Source organism: Manis javanica, chromosome 1 (assembly GCF_040802235.1).
Source record: "Manis javanica isolate MJ-LG chromosome 1, MJ_LKY, whole genome shotgun sequence".
In the NCBI taxonomy this organism is placed as follows: Eukaryota; Metazoa; Chordata; class Mammalia; order Pholidota; family Manidae; genus Manis; species Manis javanica.
Window position 1 is genome coordinate 121884549 of NC_133156.1, and position 17931 is coordinate 121902479.

The 17931-nt window shown below is 31.3% G+C and overlaps 1 protein-coding gene across 3 annotated transcripts in view; it reads right to left on the reverse strand.

Moving 5' to 3' along the window:
- Nucleotides 1-17931, reverse strand: part of NIPBL (NIPBL cohesin loading factor) — a 224343-nt gene that overhangs the window by 96306 nt on the left and 110106 nt on the right. For all 3 annotated transcript variants that reach the window (XM_037002284.2, XM_037002267.2, XM_037002279.2), the window contains exons 3-9: nt 16667-16832; nt 14699-14826; nt 12511-12610; nt 11824-11975; nt 7434-7594; nt 6417-6513; nt 2743-3369 (exon numbers count right to left, since the gene is read on the reverse strand). In XM_037002284.2, coding sequence (XP_036858179.2) covers nt 2743-3369; nt 6417-6513; nt 7434-7594; nt 11824-11975; nt 12511-12610; nt 14699-14826; nt 16667-16832 — 1431 coding nt within the window. The remainder of the gene's footprint in view (nt 1-2742; nt 3370-6416; nt 6514-7433; nt 7595-11823; nt 11976-12510; nt 12611-14698; nt 14827-16666; nt 16833-17931) is intronic.

Genomic DNA, 17931 nt, shown 5'->3' on the forward strand with positions numbered 1-17931 from the left:
GAACAGGCCAAAGGGACATAACATATAGCAGTCAGAAAAAATAACTTCTTCTTTGTGTTGGAAGAGAGGTACATTAGGTTCTTCCACAGCCTAAGTAAAATATTTCTTAGTGTACTCTACCCCTTTTCTCAAATTCTATAATTACCAAATAACCGTGTTTGTTGAACTTTCTAATCTTAGTTACAAGGTATAGTTTTTTTGCTTTCTGAGCTATTGAAAGGAATGCTTCTCTCATGAGAAGCTTAGACCCTATAGCAGAGCAGCTCTCTGTAAAACCATGTAGACCAGATAAGTAGTCTTGCTGGCTCCTTAACTGCCACTGATATAATAGTTATAAAAAAGTTCTCTGTGCCAAACATTAAAATACAGTAACTATCAATTTCACCATATAGACCTAAAATGCAGTGGTAACATGATAAATTAATTTCAAAGAAGTATTTCATCTCTCAGGGCTGACATAAGACTACCACTTCAGATAATTTTGCTTTTATTTATGACCTCACCTAAAATCTTGCAGCGTTGTACCAAACCTTTAATCTCTCAAAAATCTCAAGATAACTACTCATATATAAAACACTATCCCATCACACAATGCAGAAACTTAATACAAAATGATTAAGGTTCAAATAAAGGTGTGAGGTGGCACCTAAATTCCAAAGGTTTTCAAATAAGGCCATGAAATAATGGGAACATGGCTCTCAGAAAACAAGTTAGAAATGACAGCACTAATATGAGGTCAGCAAAATCAACATAACCAATTTGGGAAAATACACATATTAAATAATCTAAATCCAATTAAAAATCAGATAGTTCCAACAAACATTTTTTTCCTTTTAATCATCCTTAGTGCACCAGATACCTCTGTAAGTCAACTTCCAGAGTTCAAAAATGTAAGGCAACTCTGCTCATCCAACTTTTCAATTATTTTCAGTACAACCACACCACTACAGAGCAACTTGATTATATTAAAAGTAACAATATATTTATATTACACATTTCTGAAAGAACAGCATGCTGTTCACTGATTTTATTTTTCCAAAGAAAAGCTAGTAGTCAAAAACAGTATGTTTGCTAATGTGCAATTAAGCCCCATTTACTATCCTTGTTTCCATTCTATTTTTAAAAGTAAAACATTGTTTCAACAAATATAATACAATAGAAGTTCAGGAAAGTAAAAAAAGAGTTAATCATTTTCATTTCCTGTTTTTGTTACTACCAGGAATCAAAAACTTATCGAAAAAACTATACTTTTTAGGAACACAAATTTCTACAACACAGACAAAAATATCATGCTTTAAAAAATTCAGTTCTCAAGGCAACTAATGTTTCTTGATCAAGAATTACAATTTTATCTGTTTCTTGCAAAACTGCTATAGGATTCAGGAATTTGGGGTTAGTATTCTGAGAGAAGCTGAATTATTATTACTTTCTTCATTTGACATGCATATATTTTTTGTTAATAGGTTAGTAGAGGAGATATATTTTGGAACCCATATAGTTATGTTTCCTGAAATCCACACACTAAGCAAAGAGAAAAAGAACAAGCAGTACTTTATTTCATCCTTAACATCAGGGATTTACTAGTTAGAAAAAAAAAAGTACCCCATCTCCCTAGCCAATAAAATGAAGACTTCTAGCCAGCTCTGTGTCCATCTGTGATTTATGCACTTAGCTAGTATCATACTACAACAATTACTAAATAATCTATTTTTTCAATAACATTTAAAAAAGCGATAATGATAGGATATATAGTACTTCAGTATGTTTCGTAGCATAGGAACAGAATTACCTAAAAATGATTGTCATATAGTGAACAAGATCATATATAAAACTGAATTTTACCCAACACCAACTTTTGTTTTACAATTACAAAAAAAAGAAAAAAAGGATGAGAACTATAAATCGATCTAGAATATTTAACTATAAAATTAAACCACAAAGTATGCCTTGTTTGGATAGTTAAATGTATAAATGTAAAGACATGAAATTCATAAATTATATTACCGATTTCAATCACTGATTCATCAGTCTCCCTTAAAAAATTCAAGAGATTCTGTACACAGTATTCACCAAATAGTCAAGATCTTAATAGGGACTTAAAATGAAGAAAGCCCATTAACTCATATCAGGTGTCTTGAAATTTCATCCTACTACATTAGTTGTACAAAAGGGAACACTTAACTATAGTCACCAACAAAAGATCCTTAATGCTTAAGATTTGCTATTTAATATTAACAAAATTTCAGCAATTTTATTAAAAAATAAATCACATTATTAGGAGACAGTAGGAATAGGAACCAAGTGAAGAACTGAACTGCATATTAAGCATACACACAAACTTTTCTTAAATGTATGGGTTCAAAATAATTCTCTAGCAGTTAACCTTGTTTTAGCAGAAAAAAGGTGAAGATACAAAACTATATTAACATAACTTGTGGAAAATGAGTATGAAATAGAAATGCTAATGCTCATCTTAGCAGACAAACACAGATAAAATTATTTGGTACATAATAGGTGACAGACCTGTGACAGAATTACCAAATATCAGTTCTGTCAGATAAAATATGAAATTAAGAATTTAACTTCTGAGGTGTGAGCATTAGTAATAAAAACTAAGTCATAAAGAATTATAAAACATGGGATTTAGGAATAACTTAAAAAAACTTTTTTGACATTATAATTACATATTATAAATTCCATTATAAATTCCAGATTATAATGGTCATAATGAGATTACTTTACCTTTATCTTGAACTTCTTTTGAAAAGCGCTCCCTTTCAATAGCTGATTCTCTCTCTATTCGCTCAATTTCAGCCAGTGCATCCAATTCAACTTCATCATATATAGGTCCCTGTTGTGATACCTGTTGCTGATTTTGTACCACAGAAGTCTGGGGCTGCTTTGTAGCAACTGAAGTGTTCTGTTGTAAAACAGGCACTTGATTTGCTGGAAGGAATGCTGTTTGTTCTTGCTGCGACAAACACTGAGCAGCATTTAGTGGGTGGTTTATATCCTGTGGAGTAATGGGTGTTTTTGAAGTCTGTCCTGGGTACTGCACATTAAAAGGAATATCATTTTCTGAAACATTGCTATTTTCCATACCAGAAAGCATATCCTCTTGCTGGTCCATGTCTGAAGACCTTACACGAGAAAGTCTTAATGTAAGTTTAGTAGAGTCCTTGGATGGAGAACTAATGATATCATACATTGCGGCTTTCTCACTCTGGTCTTTCTCATCCTTGCCTAATTTCATTTTCTTTTGCTTTTTTTGTTTTCTTTCTGGCGAATCTAGCAAGATGTCTGGTGGAACATCTCGAGGTGACGAACAAGGTAGAGGCTGAGACTGTAGGATTAAAGGTGGTCTTGACCCTAGAAAAAAATTCAAGAGGAATGAACAGTTGTGCCAGTTTTAGAATTTCTTACGCTGTGACAGAAATATTAAAAAAGTGACAATATAGTAATGCTAGAAAAAAATATTAATAAATTATCTACTCCAAGCTACTTGTTTATAAAATATCAATAGGGAGCCTGTAGACTTGTCCTCTATGGTCTTTTAGCTTGCTTGTAGATGATCCAGGTTTGAACTGAAGTATGAGTATTCCATTTTGCAGACTAGCAATATTTCTATTTTTGTTCCTACAAAATATAAATACTTAGCTTGCAAATGGCAAGAGTTCAGTTTCTAAAGATGATACAACACAAATATTTTGGGCATGCTGATCTCTATCCTTTTACTGATTAATCTAGGAAAACTGAATATCTAAAGTAAAAATAGGTCCATCAAAGTACATAAAAATAACAAGTTAATCCTAGAGACCACACCCACATGAATACTTACTTGTGTAAGAAAAAGAATGTGGGAAAAATTACAATTATTAGAATCTTCACTTTCACAATCTGTCAGTAAAGTATTGATTTATACCTTTATGTGGTCTTCTCTTCCTCCCTCTACTTAACATCATTCACATATTCTCTTCAGCTTGCTAGTCCTTTTATTAGAAAAATATGCAAGTCCAGCAAATTTCAACGGTCAATAAAATATCTGCAGCCCAGATCCCATTAAATTAACAAATGCTATAAGATACAAGGAAGTGTTAAAAATAAGCTAATCAAATATGAAACCTTCTATTTAACAAGCTTTTCAACGAGGAAAATAGCATTGATGTGCTTCAGAAATAAAAGTATGGTATTTGAACAATCATACATTTCTTGCATTAGACCATTAATAAAATTTTTTAAACCCTAGGAAATTATAAAAATTAGTCAAGATGAAAGTGCTTTATTGAAAAAACTTAAACCTATACTTGTAAATTAAGGTACCAATCAGTGTTTAAATACATAAATATATGTGATTTTTCCATGATACATCAATCTGCACTTTCAATTAGCAATGGCAATATATTGAAAGAGTCGTACACAAAAATTTAACTTTTTAGAGAACACATCTTTTGGATAAAATGTGATTAAGATGTTGCTGGAGAAATTTACTAGAAATTAACATTAGTTTGAAGCTATAGCAGTAACAGATTGCGTTTTTGGACAGAGCTTATATGGGACACTAAGAAGAAACGACACTAACGTTTTGGACTATTTTGTGTTAGAGATTGTGCAAGGTGCTTTGCCATCAATTCATTTAATTGATCTACAACAATCATCGCCATTTTGCAGAAAGTAACACGAAGCTTACAGAAGTTAGGAAATTTGTCCAAGGTTATATAGCTAAGAAACCTGAAAAGTTTAAACCTAGAATAGTCTAACATCTGCATTATAATACACCACATCACCTTTGTATTTAAAATTTACATGGCAAATTATGTATATACATTTTAGAACAAACTTCAAATTCCAACAAGTCATGTAAAAATCAAATTAGACTAACTGATGATGCACTGAATGATCAAAACTAGCTGGAAAACAACCTCAAGAACAGAAGTATTATTCTGATGAATAATTTATACATTATTCTGTTGAATAATGAGTTTGTGAGGTTGTTTTCAATGTGTTTGTAGGTTTTTTCTTTTTCTATCTAAAATTATCCAACCATCCTCAAGAGTTAGAGGAAAAATGGGCTGGTTATCTAGATTGACCACTTATCCCACTGCTACTTCTCCCTGACAGCCTGAATAACTTCTCATCCTGCAAATACTTGTGAGATGTGTATGTAACTTTGACACCTAACCTACAAATAGAGTTATTCGGGAAGTTGCTCTTTCTTTCAGAAGCAAGGTTATTTTTATCCCTGAATTTCAACAGAATTATAGAATCGGAAAGTCTCATAAAAGTTCAACTTTCACCTCATGAAGAATGTCCCTGATTAAAGGCCTGGAACACAGTTCTGTGAAAAAATATATCTTTATAGTAAAGGTAGACCAGTCCATGTTTTAGATAGCTGTAATTAGAAATTCTTATGGATAGAGAAGATTTATTATCAGCTATACTGCAATGTAATTACAAGCTAATTCTTCAAAGTGGAGTACAATATTCTCTTTGAACAAACTCTGATAATAAAAATTATCAGATATCAAGTATTTTTAAAAATAGCCCAAAACTGGACTTAAATTTACAATTTTGTAAATCTAATAAACACAGAAGACCACAAAAGGTTCTTTGGGTATTGAAAGGTAAAATTCATGTTAAGACAGTACTCAGAACTTGAAGAGGAATTTAACAAATTTAAACTGAAATGAAAGTAAATGAAAGACATTTAGGGAGGTAATACAGAACAGGCTAGGCTTTGATAAATGACTAACGTAGTAGGTGAGAATAGACATTACAATGATTCAGGACAGGAAAACATTAAAAGAAAAAGGAATGAGAAACAACAGCGAGAACAATTTTGAACAATAATTTGACATGTCAGCTAGATACGAGGAAAATTTGTCTGGAAATGAAAAATTACAACTTGGGAGATATGACTAGAGCCAAAGACACTGAACTGAGAGTGCTGTTCACAAAATTAATCAATACTGTTATCAAAATTGAGTAAAACAGCCAAGGAAAAGTACAACAGGAGGTAAAAAGTGTAATTATAGAAATCTTCAGAAATGAGACAGCAGAGAGAGGAGCTCATGAAGGAAAAGATCAATGAAAGAAGTAGGGGAAAACAGGTGGACTCAATATGAAATAAGTTTTAGTGGGGAGAAGGATGAGGGACGCTAATCAGTAATTTCAAATGTTTAAGAATGGTGAAGAGGATTGTGTTTTGAAAAGACTATTGGATTTATCAGTGAGAATGAAATTGTATTGATCTGCAAACACTATCAATAGTTTACAGGGATGAGTACAGGTTTGTTTTTTTCCTCCAGTAAGTGAAAACCAATACAGAATAGTTCTTAGTATCTGCATTAAGAAGTTTCAGGTCTTTACTCAAACTTGAAAGATGAAATGCTGAAGTAAATTTTAGTTACAATTGATACCTTTAGGAGTTCCATCACTTCCAGCAGGGGAGCATACTGGCTGCGGAGACCTCAAGGGAAAAGATGCAGCATTCCTCATTGTTGAAGAATCTCCATCCTAAAAACATAGTATAAAATTTTTATCTTGAATGATAAGAGAGGATTTACAGAAATCTTAAAGATAACCAATAAAAGACATAAACTACTGACAGGTAAAGTGTTGGTATTCAAAAGCATAATTCTTCTGCACTTTCCTGTTCTCTTCATGGTATATCTTAGAAGAATTGAAATTGTATTCAAAAGAATCAATAAGCCTAGGCATGGCAATGAGTAAAAAAATTGGTATTACTAGTATGCTCCATTTTTGTTTGCTATTTCCTATAAGGAGCTGTGAAGACCCTATCAGCTTGTAAATGTCTTGAAGGCAGAGTCCATTGTCATTTCTGTTATCCTTAGATACATGTAACATGTGACACCACCAAACAGATGTAAGACTAATTTCCAGTATGTGGAATATTTTAATAACATCAGAGTAACATTAAATTTCTGGGAAAAAAGTTTTGTTTTTGTTCAAGCTTAGAGGGAAAACAGCTAAGTACTAATAAACACATTAATTATTTAAGGTAACTTTTTTTGTTTGTGAGCAAGTATTTAAAAAATGAAATTATATTCATTTCTAAACTTCTAGAACAGAGGTTGGCAAACTTTTTCTATAAAGGGATAGGTAATAAATATATCAGGCCTTGTGGGCCATGCACAGTTTCTGTCACATAATGTTCTTTGTTGTTGTTTTTAAACTCTTTCAAAAGGTAAAAACCACTCCCAGTTTGTAGGTCAGACTACTGGCCAGTTTACCGACCCTGATCAAGACTAAACTCTGTGAGTACAAGAACCATATTGTCATAGCCAGATTCTCAGACCTAGTATAATCCTTGATATACAGTAGATATCATTTAAACTGTAGAACTGAAATACTAAGTTATGAGACAAATATTAGAACTATTTTATTACCTTAATGAAAACTAATATGTTACATACATCACTACTTAGCCTGTGCACCATGTGTAGGTAGTCGTCACTTGAGCCATGTCTAGGGTTATCAGCATGATGATTAGCTGAATTGCCAGATAATGGACCAGAAACTTTACTATCATGTATGTTTCTCAAACCACCTGCAACAATGGGACTTGATACCGATGCTGAAATTAATAAGAATAAAAAAAGCTTTACAAAGAAAACTGTTAAAATTCTTAGAGGACAACAATAATTGCTTACAAGAATGTTTCAAGCACACAGAAATTACAGAGAATATGAGTATTTATGTACTATCCAGAGCTTGATCAAATTTTAACTGTGCCATATGTCACTGTTATTGAAAGGAAGTAAAACATTACATATGGTTGAAGCTCTTCATTTTATCTGCACATTCCTCCTTTCTGCTTGTTCCCTAAAAGTAACCACTATATTTGAATTCAGAGTTGCTCCATCTATGAAGAACCTTATTATACCTCTGCTATAAATAAATATATTCCTAAATACACAGTATTGTTCTGCATATTATAACTTTATATAAATGGTGTATGTATGTATTCTGTAACTTGCTTAATTCAATATTGTTGAAATGTTTTATATATGTAGTTTGAAATTAATTTATTTTAAAATAATTCATATATTCTGCTATATAATGTATACAATTTATCCATTCTTATGTTAAATGTTTAGATTGCTTCAATATTTTTGCTGTCATAAACAATGCTGTAATGTATATTCTTGCACATATTTTTGCAAATGTGTGTAGGAGTGTAGTTGGAGGATACACTCATCTTTAAACCTTACTAAATATTAATAAATAACTTTTATTAATTCTATTATCTTGTCTGTCCCTTCTCTTAGATGTTCTATGAAAACAATGTATCACCTGAAAATACTTTTTGTTTCTTCCCTACCAATAATTTATATATTCTATTTTTTTTGCTTTGTATCTTCTTGAATTGACTAAGACACCCATTACCACACTAAATGAAAATGGTGATTTATAGGCATTCATGTCCTATCCTTGATTTCAAGGGGACTGTTTCTACTTTTTTACTAGGTGGATAGTCTTTATCAGGATAATGCTTTATCAGTCTATTCTTATTCAGTGAAAAGTTTAAAAATCATGAATGGAAGGTGAACTTTCCTGAATGCTCTTTTAGCATCTAGTACGAAGCTCCCAGAATCCATATCCTCTTAATCTGAATTATATTGCCTAATATTAATCAGTCCATACATTCCTGATATACATCCAACTTTATCATATAGGCTGGTAACACTGTTTATTTGGTTTGGTAATATTTATTAAAAAATTTTGTTTCCATGTTAATAGATGATGACTGGTCTGTAATTTTACTTTCTCATCCTTTCCTCACCTCCCCTGATTTTGGTATCCAGATTATTATCTAATAATATAGAATCAATTGGGAGAGTGTTGAGATTTTTCTTTTGTTTGGAATGTTTTAAGATTAGAATTATTTCTTCCTTGAATGCTTATTAGAACTTGCAGATAAAACTCTGAGTATGTTTTATGCCCTCTCTTCCTTTTAAGGGAGATAGATTTTGAACTCCTGAGGAAGATATATTATGATAGATATTGTCAAACTGCTCTCTAATGAGCTTGCACCAATTTATATCCCTATGACAACTGAAGTTCAAATTTCTCTGCATATGCATTAATAGTAGCTATCATATAACTATAAAATGTTTACTAATGTGACAGATATAAAACTATTTCATTTTAATTTGATTCACATCTCTTTTTAACTAAGCCAATATATTGAACTTTTCTGTATACCATTTGCTCTCCTATATCAGTAAACTGTTGACTTCTTTAATCTGTCTTAATCAATTTGTATAAGATCTGGGTATACTAAAAATTAATACTTCGTGTTTATAATACATTTTGAAAATGTTTTTCCCATGTTTATTGGCCTTTATGTTCTCTCCTCTTGCATAGAAATTTATAATTAATCTGTTTTTTCATTTCTGGAATCCATGTTTTAAGTCTATTCAGCAGCAAGACCTTCTCAACTTTTAGATTACCAAAATTCACCCATGCTTTCTTCTTAGACTTTTATGACTTAAATATAAACATGTATACAGTTTACCTATAGAGACAAAATACTTTTGCTGTAGATGATCTAGGAATCCAACTAAATTTCAAAACATCTAGCCTATCAACCCAACATAGTTTTATTAAACAATCCACTTTTACATACAGATTTTAAAATGCCATCTTTAGAATGACAAAATCAGAAAATCACCATTTATCAATGACCAGCATAAAAACTGATGAAATGGTTATCATGACTGGATGCTAAACCCTTTAGCTAAATGGGAAACATGACACTTTATAGGAAGATTAATGGGGAACAGGCTATTTACATGATCATAGAGTATCACCTACAGATTACTTACTAATTGCAAAGGAAAAAATATGAACTTTTACAATGAAGAGATGAAGTGGTTACCACCTAAATATCACTAATATCACTGGCACTAACCTGTCATTAAGGACCTTCTGTTGTGATGCAATATAAAGTATACATTACTTATCTAGTACTCTTGCCAAAAATATATAGCTAGAAATGAACAAAGCCTTTAAAGATTACTTCCAGTTGATAGGAAACAGGGACTATATGAGCAATTAAACAAAGCTGTAAGGGAACAGGGTTGTCTGGAATATGGAATACTCTAGCACAGATTCTTCAAAAAAGCAAAATTACTGCCATGGGAAAAAAAGGTATGGGACTGTTTTAGATTAAGAGTCAAACGAGATATAAAAATCAAATGCAGTATGTGACAAACTAGATTATGTCATGCTATGAAAAGAAGAAAAAGGTTATGAAAGACATATTTGAGACAACTGATGAAAACAGAATGTAGACCAGATATCAGATACTATAGAACTGTTCTTAATTTTTTCAGGGGTGAATCATTACATTTGGTGTTTATATAGGAGAATTTCCTTCTTAGCAGATGTAATTAAAGTAAACAGGCCTGTTGAAATGGTTCACTGTGCAAATCTTTCAACTTTTCTGCATGGTTAAATTTTTTATGATATGAAGTTGAAAAAGTGTTTTAAATGTTACCTTTCTGAGTTCCCATATATATTTGCCTTCTATCTGATTGTTTCTGCTCCATTTACCTATCTATTCCTAAATTTTCTTATTTAGAGTAGCTTTAATATCTGAGTGGGGCTAATCCCTGAATAACAATTTTAGTTCCTCATTGTATCTGAGAAATTCCAAGAAATGACTTATTAACAAACAGGGCTTCAAACTCTATATTCTCCTGATTTTTTCATTTCAAATTATTCTTTTGAAAAAGTTTGTTTTATCTTGTTAAAAAACAGCAACAGTATTAAGATAACTTAATGTTCTTTCCTACACATACTTATGTGTACACATGGTGGACATTTCTGTAAGAAACAAATGTGTCCTTTCAACATTTTTCCTGTTACGAATTACACTTAAAAATTTCCTCATACCTTTTTGTATCATAGTTCACTAATATTTTACAATAATAGTATTAAGTGTCTACATACATACACACTTATATTTAGTACTCACACTAAATTCTAACTTTTAGAGATGTCTATTTCAAATGTGTAATTTGCTACTTGGTTTTTCCTTGAGTTACTATATGAAATAGTCTCAACCTAGTATTTCATTACTTAGCTTTGGGAAACTGGAAGCTGGCTGTTTTGATCAGTGATTAAGTTAAAATGTTTAAAACGAAGATCTGACTCTATGCATAATAAAAGAATAAGAATACACATAATAACATAACTGACTGCAGATGTTAAAAATTTGCTGTTAATTGTGGGGAACAAAAACAGAGATATTTATTACACTGTCTTGTGTACTTTTCTTAAAATTTCAAAAAAAGTACAAATAAATTTACACTAATAATTACTTAGCAGACACATCCAAGGCAATGTAACCTTAAAAAAACATATTATTAACCTCTGACTTCAACTGAGAACTAGTAATCTAATCCCAGGAATTTCTGTACCTAAGATTATTTTTTTTCTACTAGAACTGCATAGTAAATTTTCACACTATATATACATTGCCAATTAAAACATAATTTTTCTTTGGTTTAGTGCTACTGTAAGAAGAAAGCCCAGTTCCTAATTTCATAACTACATATACTCAGTTGTATAATAATCTAATCCAAAGAGTCAAATGACACTGATTCTTTTACCTCCCAAATGATGAATTTCCAAATGAACATATTTTTAATGATTTAAGCTGTATCTTAAAAGAAATGCTTGCTAACAAATAAACAGTATAGTACTTAAACGTTTGTTTTAAAAATTATAAAAAGGAAAAATGAATTTTCTTGGAATTACAGACATTCCCTGAAAATAACCAACTAATTTTCTTACCTTGCTGCATCTGTGGATGTGTTGTGTAACTTGAAGGATGGGAATATGGCATGTATCCTGCAGGGCTTTGTGGGGCATATGGACTAGGCACTGGGCTATTTTGTTGTGGCATAAATCTGCTCCCAGAGCTTGTCTGTGGTGGCACAAACCGGCTAAAAAACCCAAAATCCAAATAAAGAATATCAGGCAATGAAATAAATACACTAATTCTTGAAATTTCACTGTCATAAAATTCTCTAAATTCTAGTTGGTATTGAATAAAATTTATGCAAAAAGAAAAATTTTGAAAAGTAGATAACATACAAAAAATATCACAATTCATAATCTAACAGTTATACTAAACAGTTTATAAAAACTGAGGTAATTCATTTATTTCACTTATATAATAAATCCATACTTCCTAGGTTCTACTCTATTAATTTTCTTACTTATCTCAAACATGTTGGTTATTTTAACACATTCTTTCTTGTCTGTATGACATTAAGTTACTAAGATGGTAGCTACTTCAGTTAGTGTATCTAAATGTTCCAAATATAACATTTTAAGACAAATAGTCATATGGATTACTGTTTAACAGCTAAGCATATCAACTTTTTAACTACATATAATTCACCACTACCTAAAATCTATGTATACACTGTATATTCACAAGCATATTAATCACAGAAAACAAATGACATATATTACCTGGAGGGGCTATGTGAGATAGTGGTTTGTTGATAATTGGAAGATGCAGGACTACTGTGCATGGAATTCTGAGAAATTTTATACTGAGACATCATCATTCCTACACAACAAACAAAAATGGTAATGTTATTTTCTTCTAGTGGTAAAGTATACTTTAAATGATTTAAATCAATCATTCTTTCACAAGCATTAAAGTACTTTCCGTTTTTTCCCTTTTTGAACAATGTATTCATTTTGAAAAGAAAATATAGAAACTAAATTTCAAGTACAACCAATTTTATCAAACATTCTTTCACCATTACTAATCCAAAACCAGAGATAAGGGATTCTAGCTCTACTAAGACAGTGATTAAGTCACCTCAAAGTCTATCACTAATAGTGTATTTTCTTTTGTATGTAGTCTAAATTTCAACTTCTGAGCTTTCTCTTCCAACTCAAATTCAATACTAAATTGTGTGCTCCACAGCTTAATAATTTAGTTACTGTAATTATTGTTGCTGGATTTTTTTTTTAAAGAGAGGGAGTGGAGTGTAATACTCCACGAGATGGGTGTTAAAAACAATTTTTCCTCTGAATTAACAGTCATCACTGGAACAAGCTGAAATTCTAGTTTGAAATCAATGGCTTTATAAATAATAAATGGCAAATGAAGTTCTAATAGTTCTTTTATCTCAAAGTTCCAAAGAACTATGAGTTTAATGATTTACATATTATTAAGTTTTCTCTATATGCGTGACTCATATTTACATTTAGCAACCAAGAATCACCTTTTAAAACCAAACATCACCATAAAAACGTGCAGAAAAAATAATAACAACATGAAATGAATCAATTTTTAAATGCAATGTTTATGTTTTCACAAAGTAGGATATGGAGAAATCAAACAATGTTTTGATCAAAAAATAAATACATGTGGCATAAAATACAAAATGTGAAAGTTTTTTTACTAGAGTGCTTTACTACTCACATTAAATATTTAAAAATGTAAGTCACAAAAATGTAGCTTAATAGCTTTGGAAGATTTCCTTTATTCTATCTTATATTTACTCACATAATCCTATACTTAATACTCCTACGCATTTGGTCTTTCTTCCAATCAAAGATCTTTCCTTATTTTATTCCAACATTCTTCTTGAGCATGCATAATTTCAGATTTCCTTTCACCATTCCTATCTGTCTCCAACTACTGCAATCTAGTTTATTACTTCTAGTGAAGATACTATTTGCCTGCATACGTGCCTTCAATTTGCTGAAAGGCAAGTGGGGCAGAGGTATTTCCATGGATTCAGTTTGGTGACTGGATAGTTAAAAAAACAATTTATACACAAACATACAAAATCAACAAAACCATACTATTAAATAAGAAGAAAAAACTAGGAAATAGAATGAGGAGCTAAATGGATGTAGCTGTCAATAAATCTGGCAATATACTTAAATATAGTTAATCAACTAGGTTGGGACTTCCTAAGTTGTCTAGAAAATTTTCTACTATTCAACTGTTAAACTATTTCCATCCTGACAGCCAAGCAAGTACTTGGGCTTGCTAGATTCAGTAAGCTTCAGACTAGAACAATGTTCCTAACTCAAATGTACTCCTTGACTACATACAAATTATACCTGTTTTGGGTATCACATTTTTATGATTTTTAGTGTCTTATAAATAGAGTTCTCCTTAATACTTATTAATAAACCAATTTTTCTGTTGCTAAAGCAACAAAATTGGTACTAAACCAATTACTGTATAACCATAAATGTAATCACCATCAATACTAAAAACCTTAACACTTGGTATAATTATTTATGCAATCCTGTGTGTTGAACAGCACTGCAAGTATTTTTATTTGATTAATGAAAAGACTTCTTTCATACCAGGTCTATGACTTCGTAAAAAAAAACACAGCCTAAAGTTATTTGCTTGAGTAAACTAACACATTCTGAAATATCTAAAATACAATTTAAGCTTTGTCTAATTCCCAATGAATTCAGTTACATATTAAACTGTAAGAATATTAATATCTACTTAATTTCCTTCTTGTTCTTGGCTTGATTTCAGGTATCAACAAGGTGCTCATAGATGATAGGCTAGTTTGTTATAGGAGATACTAGAATTTAATTACATGGGAAACAAGTTCTGCTAATGGGATAAATAAAAAAATATAATATGGAATTCAATTACTGAGAACCTCACCACTTTGTACATATCTGTTCTGCATACTTTTCTCCCTGAAAACGTTAGGACTCCTTGCCAGGACAGCCTGCAACAAGACTGGTATGTCACCTTCTGGATCATCACTGCCAAGGTTGTCTTTCAACTCTCTGGTATTGAAAACAAAAATAAAAAAACTGAAATAGTTGTTAAGAATTCCCTATTCTACATTTGTTAGATAGCAGTTCACAAATGAAATTCAGAAGGCTGAGGTAGAAAATCAGGAAGACTTATGGTATAAAAATAGATCACACAAGTATGTCTGACAACTTCATGGATTTTTGAAGATGCTATTCCTGGAAGAAAAAGAATTAGCAAAAGTGACACAGGGGAATACCTCTAAGAATAATTACTTTAAACAGTAAAAAAAAAAAAAAAAGCCCCAAACGTTACTTTATGGACCCATGAGTTTATTTAAGAATATCCATATTCGTTTCAAAGTAGAAAATAAATACAGCCTACTTTAAACTATTCAAAATAATGAAAGGGTACAAAGATGATAATTATGCACAGAATTTGATATTTGGGCTTGGAATACATTTTCTCCCTTCCATCCGAATACGAGCCAGTCTGCCTTTTTGAGAATGTCTTCTGAATGAAATACTGTTGCCACATTGGTTAAAAGAAGACTCAGAGGTTACAGAATATTTTCATCTGATATTCTTTTCTCAAAGTCATCAGGTGGGGGAAAACCCCAAGTAAGTGGTTAATGAGACCCACAATGTTCAATAAACCTGAAAGTAATAGCAAATTAAATTCACAACTATGGAAGGTAAATTATAAAATTAAATATAAGCAGCATTTTATATTTTACATTCTACATGTCTCTGTCACACTCATTTCATCTAATAAGAAAGATTTATAAAGACGGTAGGTATACAATGAATAAATTTCTGGAGGCAATCTTAAAGCAGCTCTCCATAAAATAGAGCATAACTGTGTTAAGTGCTATTTCTCTTATCTTTCTAAAAATTTGGTAAAAACTGTTATTATGTATGTATAGGTCTAAGAAGTGATGTAATATTTAGACACTGTTGAATTTCTGAGGTGAAATAATATTAGTATACTTTCTACTGAATATAACCAATTATTTCTTAGTTTTTCCATCAGAAAACTCACATTTAGTATTTTATCTGAGAGTTATCAGCTTTAAAAATGGTCCCAAAGTATGTACTGCATCTAATGTCAGAAACCTCTCCATTATAATGTGCTTTATCTTCATTCCCCTAAATAATGAATCTTTAAATTAAAAAAAAAAGTTAAAGAATGAAAGGATACACGAGTAACCACTGTGAGGCATGATGTGAAGGGATAAGGGTGAGAGATTTAATTTCGTATACATTTTTGTGTTGTTAAGATACATGTATGTATTGCTTTTATAGTAAAAAGTAGAATTTTTAAAGTATATTGTTGTGCAAAAATTTTATAATGTTATATAATCTATCTTATTTTTAAAAGTCCATTGGGTGAAAACACACACCTATATTCAGACAGCACAATAAATTCTGAGAAAAATTTGTCCCAAATTCTGCAGTAGCCTTCCATGGAGTTAGTCCTTGAATTCTTGTTATACATCCCATGACAAGCACATGAGTCTATCCAAATAAAGCCAGCAGCATAGTCGGTAGTGCCTGGAAACTCTAGCCACTCCAGCAATATCAGGAAACAGGGAGATAGCTTCATGAGCAACTCTAGACCTCTCTGCACAGATCCATCTTGATGGGTCCCAAGATTATTCCAAGGTTTGAAAAGATCTTCAGAACTACATGGGTCAGAACTATTGTCTCAAAATAACTATGCCCTTTTAATTCATAGCATCTCATCACAGTAAGGCTATATTTTCACTTAGATACTATATATCTGTATTTTTAAAAAATAAAAAGTAAAATCAGGAATGCTGATTTTCTTAGTAAGACCAAAACTTTTCATTTTATTTTAGATTGTACTTACATGTGATCTGTTGATACCTGGTTGAGGCTATGGACAAGCTGTGAAACCAAATTATCCTCCCTACAGGCCAAAAGGCAGTTCACCTCTTCTGCTATTCGTGCATTAAAGAGAAGGCTCTTTGTAGTTGTAGCAGGTAAAGGGGATGGAAGAGGCAGCTGGTTCAGGACTATTTGGAATAAAATCACAATAGAAATTGAGTGTGAGAAGTCTCTTCAATGCTTATGTAAATTTTGGGATTAAAAATAAGCTATAATATCAATATGAAAAATTATTAAAAAGTACTCCCCCTCTCCTCCAATAAACTCTATAAAACCCCCAAAACAGCACTTGGACTTTAACAGATGATACTACAAAGAATAAAACCCAGCTCCCTTATATTCATGCTGATTTTTTGTATCTTAAATTTTTATAAATTTAATAAACGTGTAGCCAAAAAGGCAAGGTTAAAAAGTAAGCAACTTCCAAGAATGAGGATACATTAATTCATCTGATTTATTTTTACTTGTAAGATTTATCAGAATCACTAATACTCTCACATAAATAAACCAAATAACAATACCCAACTCTTCACCAGATAGACAAGTAATATGTTTTTTAAAAGCTTAAGTATATACAAAAATAAATAGCTCACTTTAGCAGGAGAACATTCACAGAATAAGATTCTGGAGGAAGAAGAATTATCTAAGGAATGTTGCTTTAAATTACAAATTCCTAAATAGCTCTTTCCTCTCTTCATTATATTCTAACAGCAAAGGGCCATAAATGTTTTAACCCGACTATTTTTGTAGTTTAAATTCAATTATTTAATGTCTTTTCACATAATGGAAATTTGTTCATTAGTCTAAACTAATAAAAATTAAACTAAAGTGTTTTTGTTTTTGGCTTTATTTCTAATCACTTATACAGTATAACTATCATGCTGCTCAGTCCCAATGGGTAATAGCAGAATTTTTATTAATAAAAACATGGGAAACAATTATTAAAAACATAAGAAACAATTATTAATAAGTAGGGCTTATTGGGCAGCCATAAATTTAACATATAAGGAACAGCTGAGATAGCAGGGAGGACAAAAATAAAGTTATGTCTGATTTTGCACTCCTATATATGACTTTATGCCTTACCTACAACAAAGTAATAACAAAAACTAAAGAACAGTTTTTAAGTTTTCTTACCTGAGTTATCCTAACCCCACCAGCTACTTTCTTGCTATCTCAGATTTCATAAACTAGCTATACTAGTTTCATAAACTCAGAGCTGTAGGC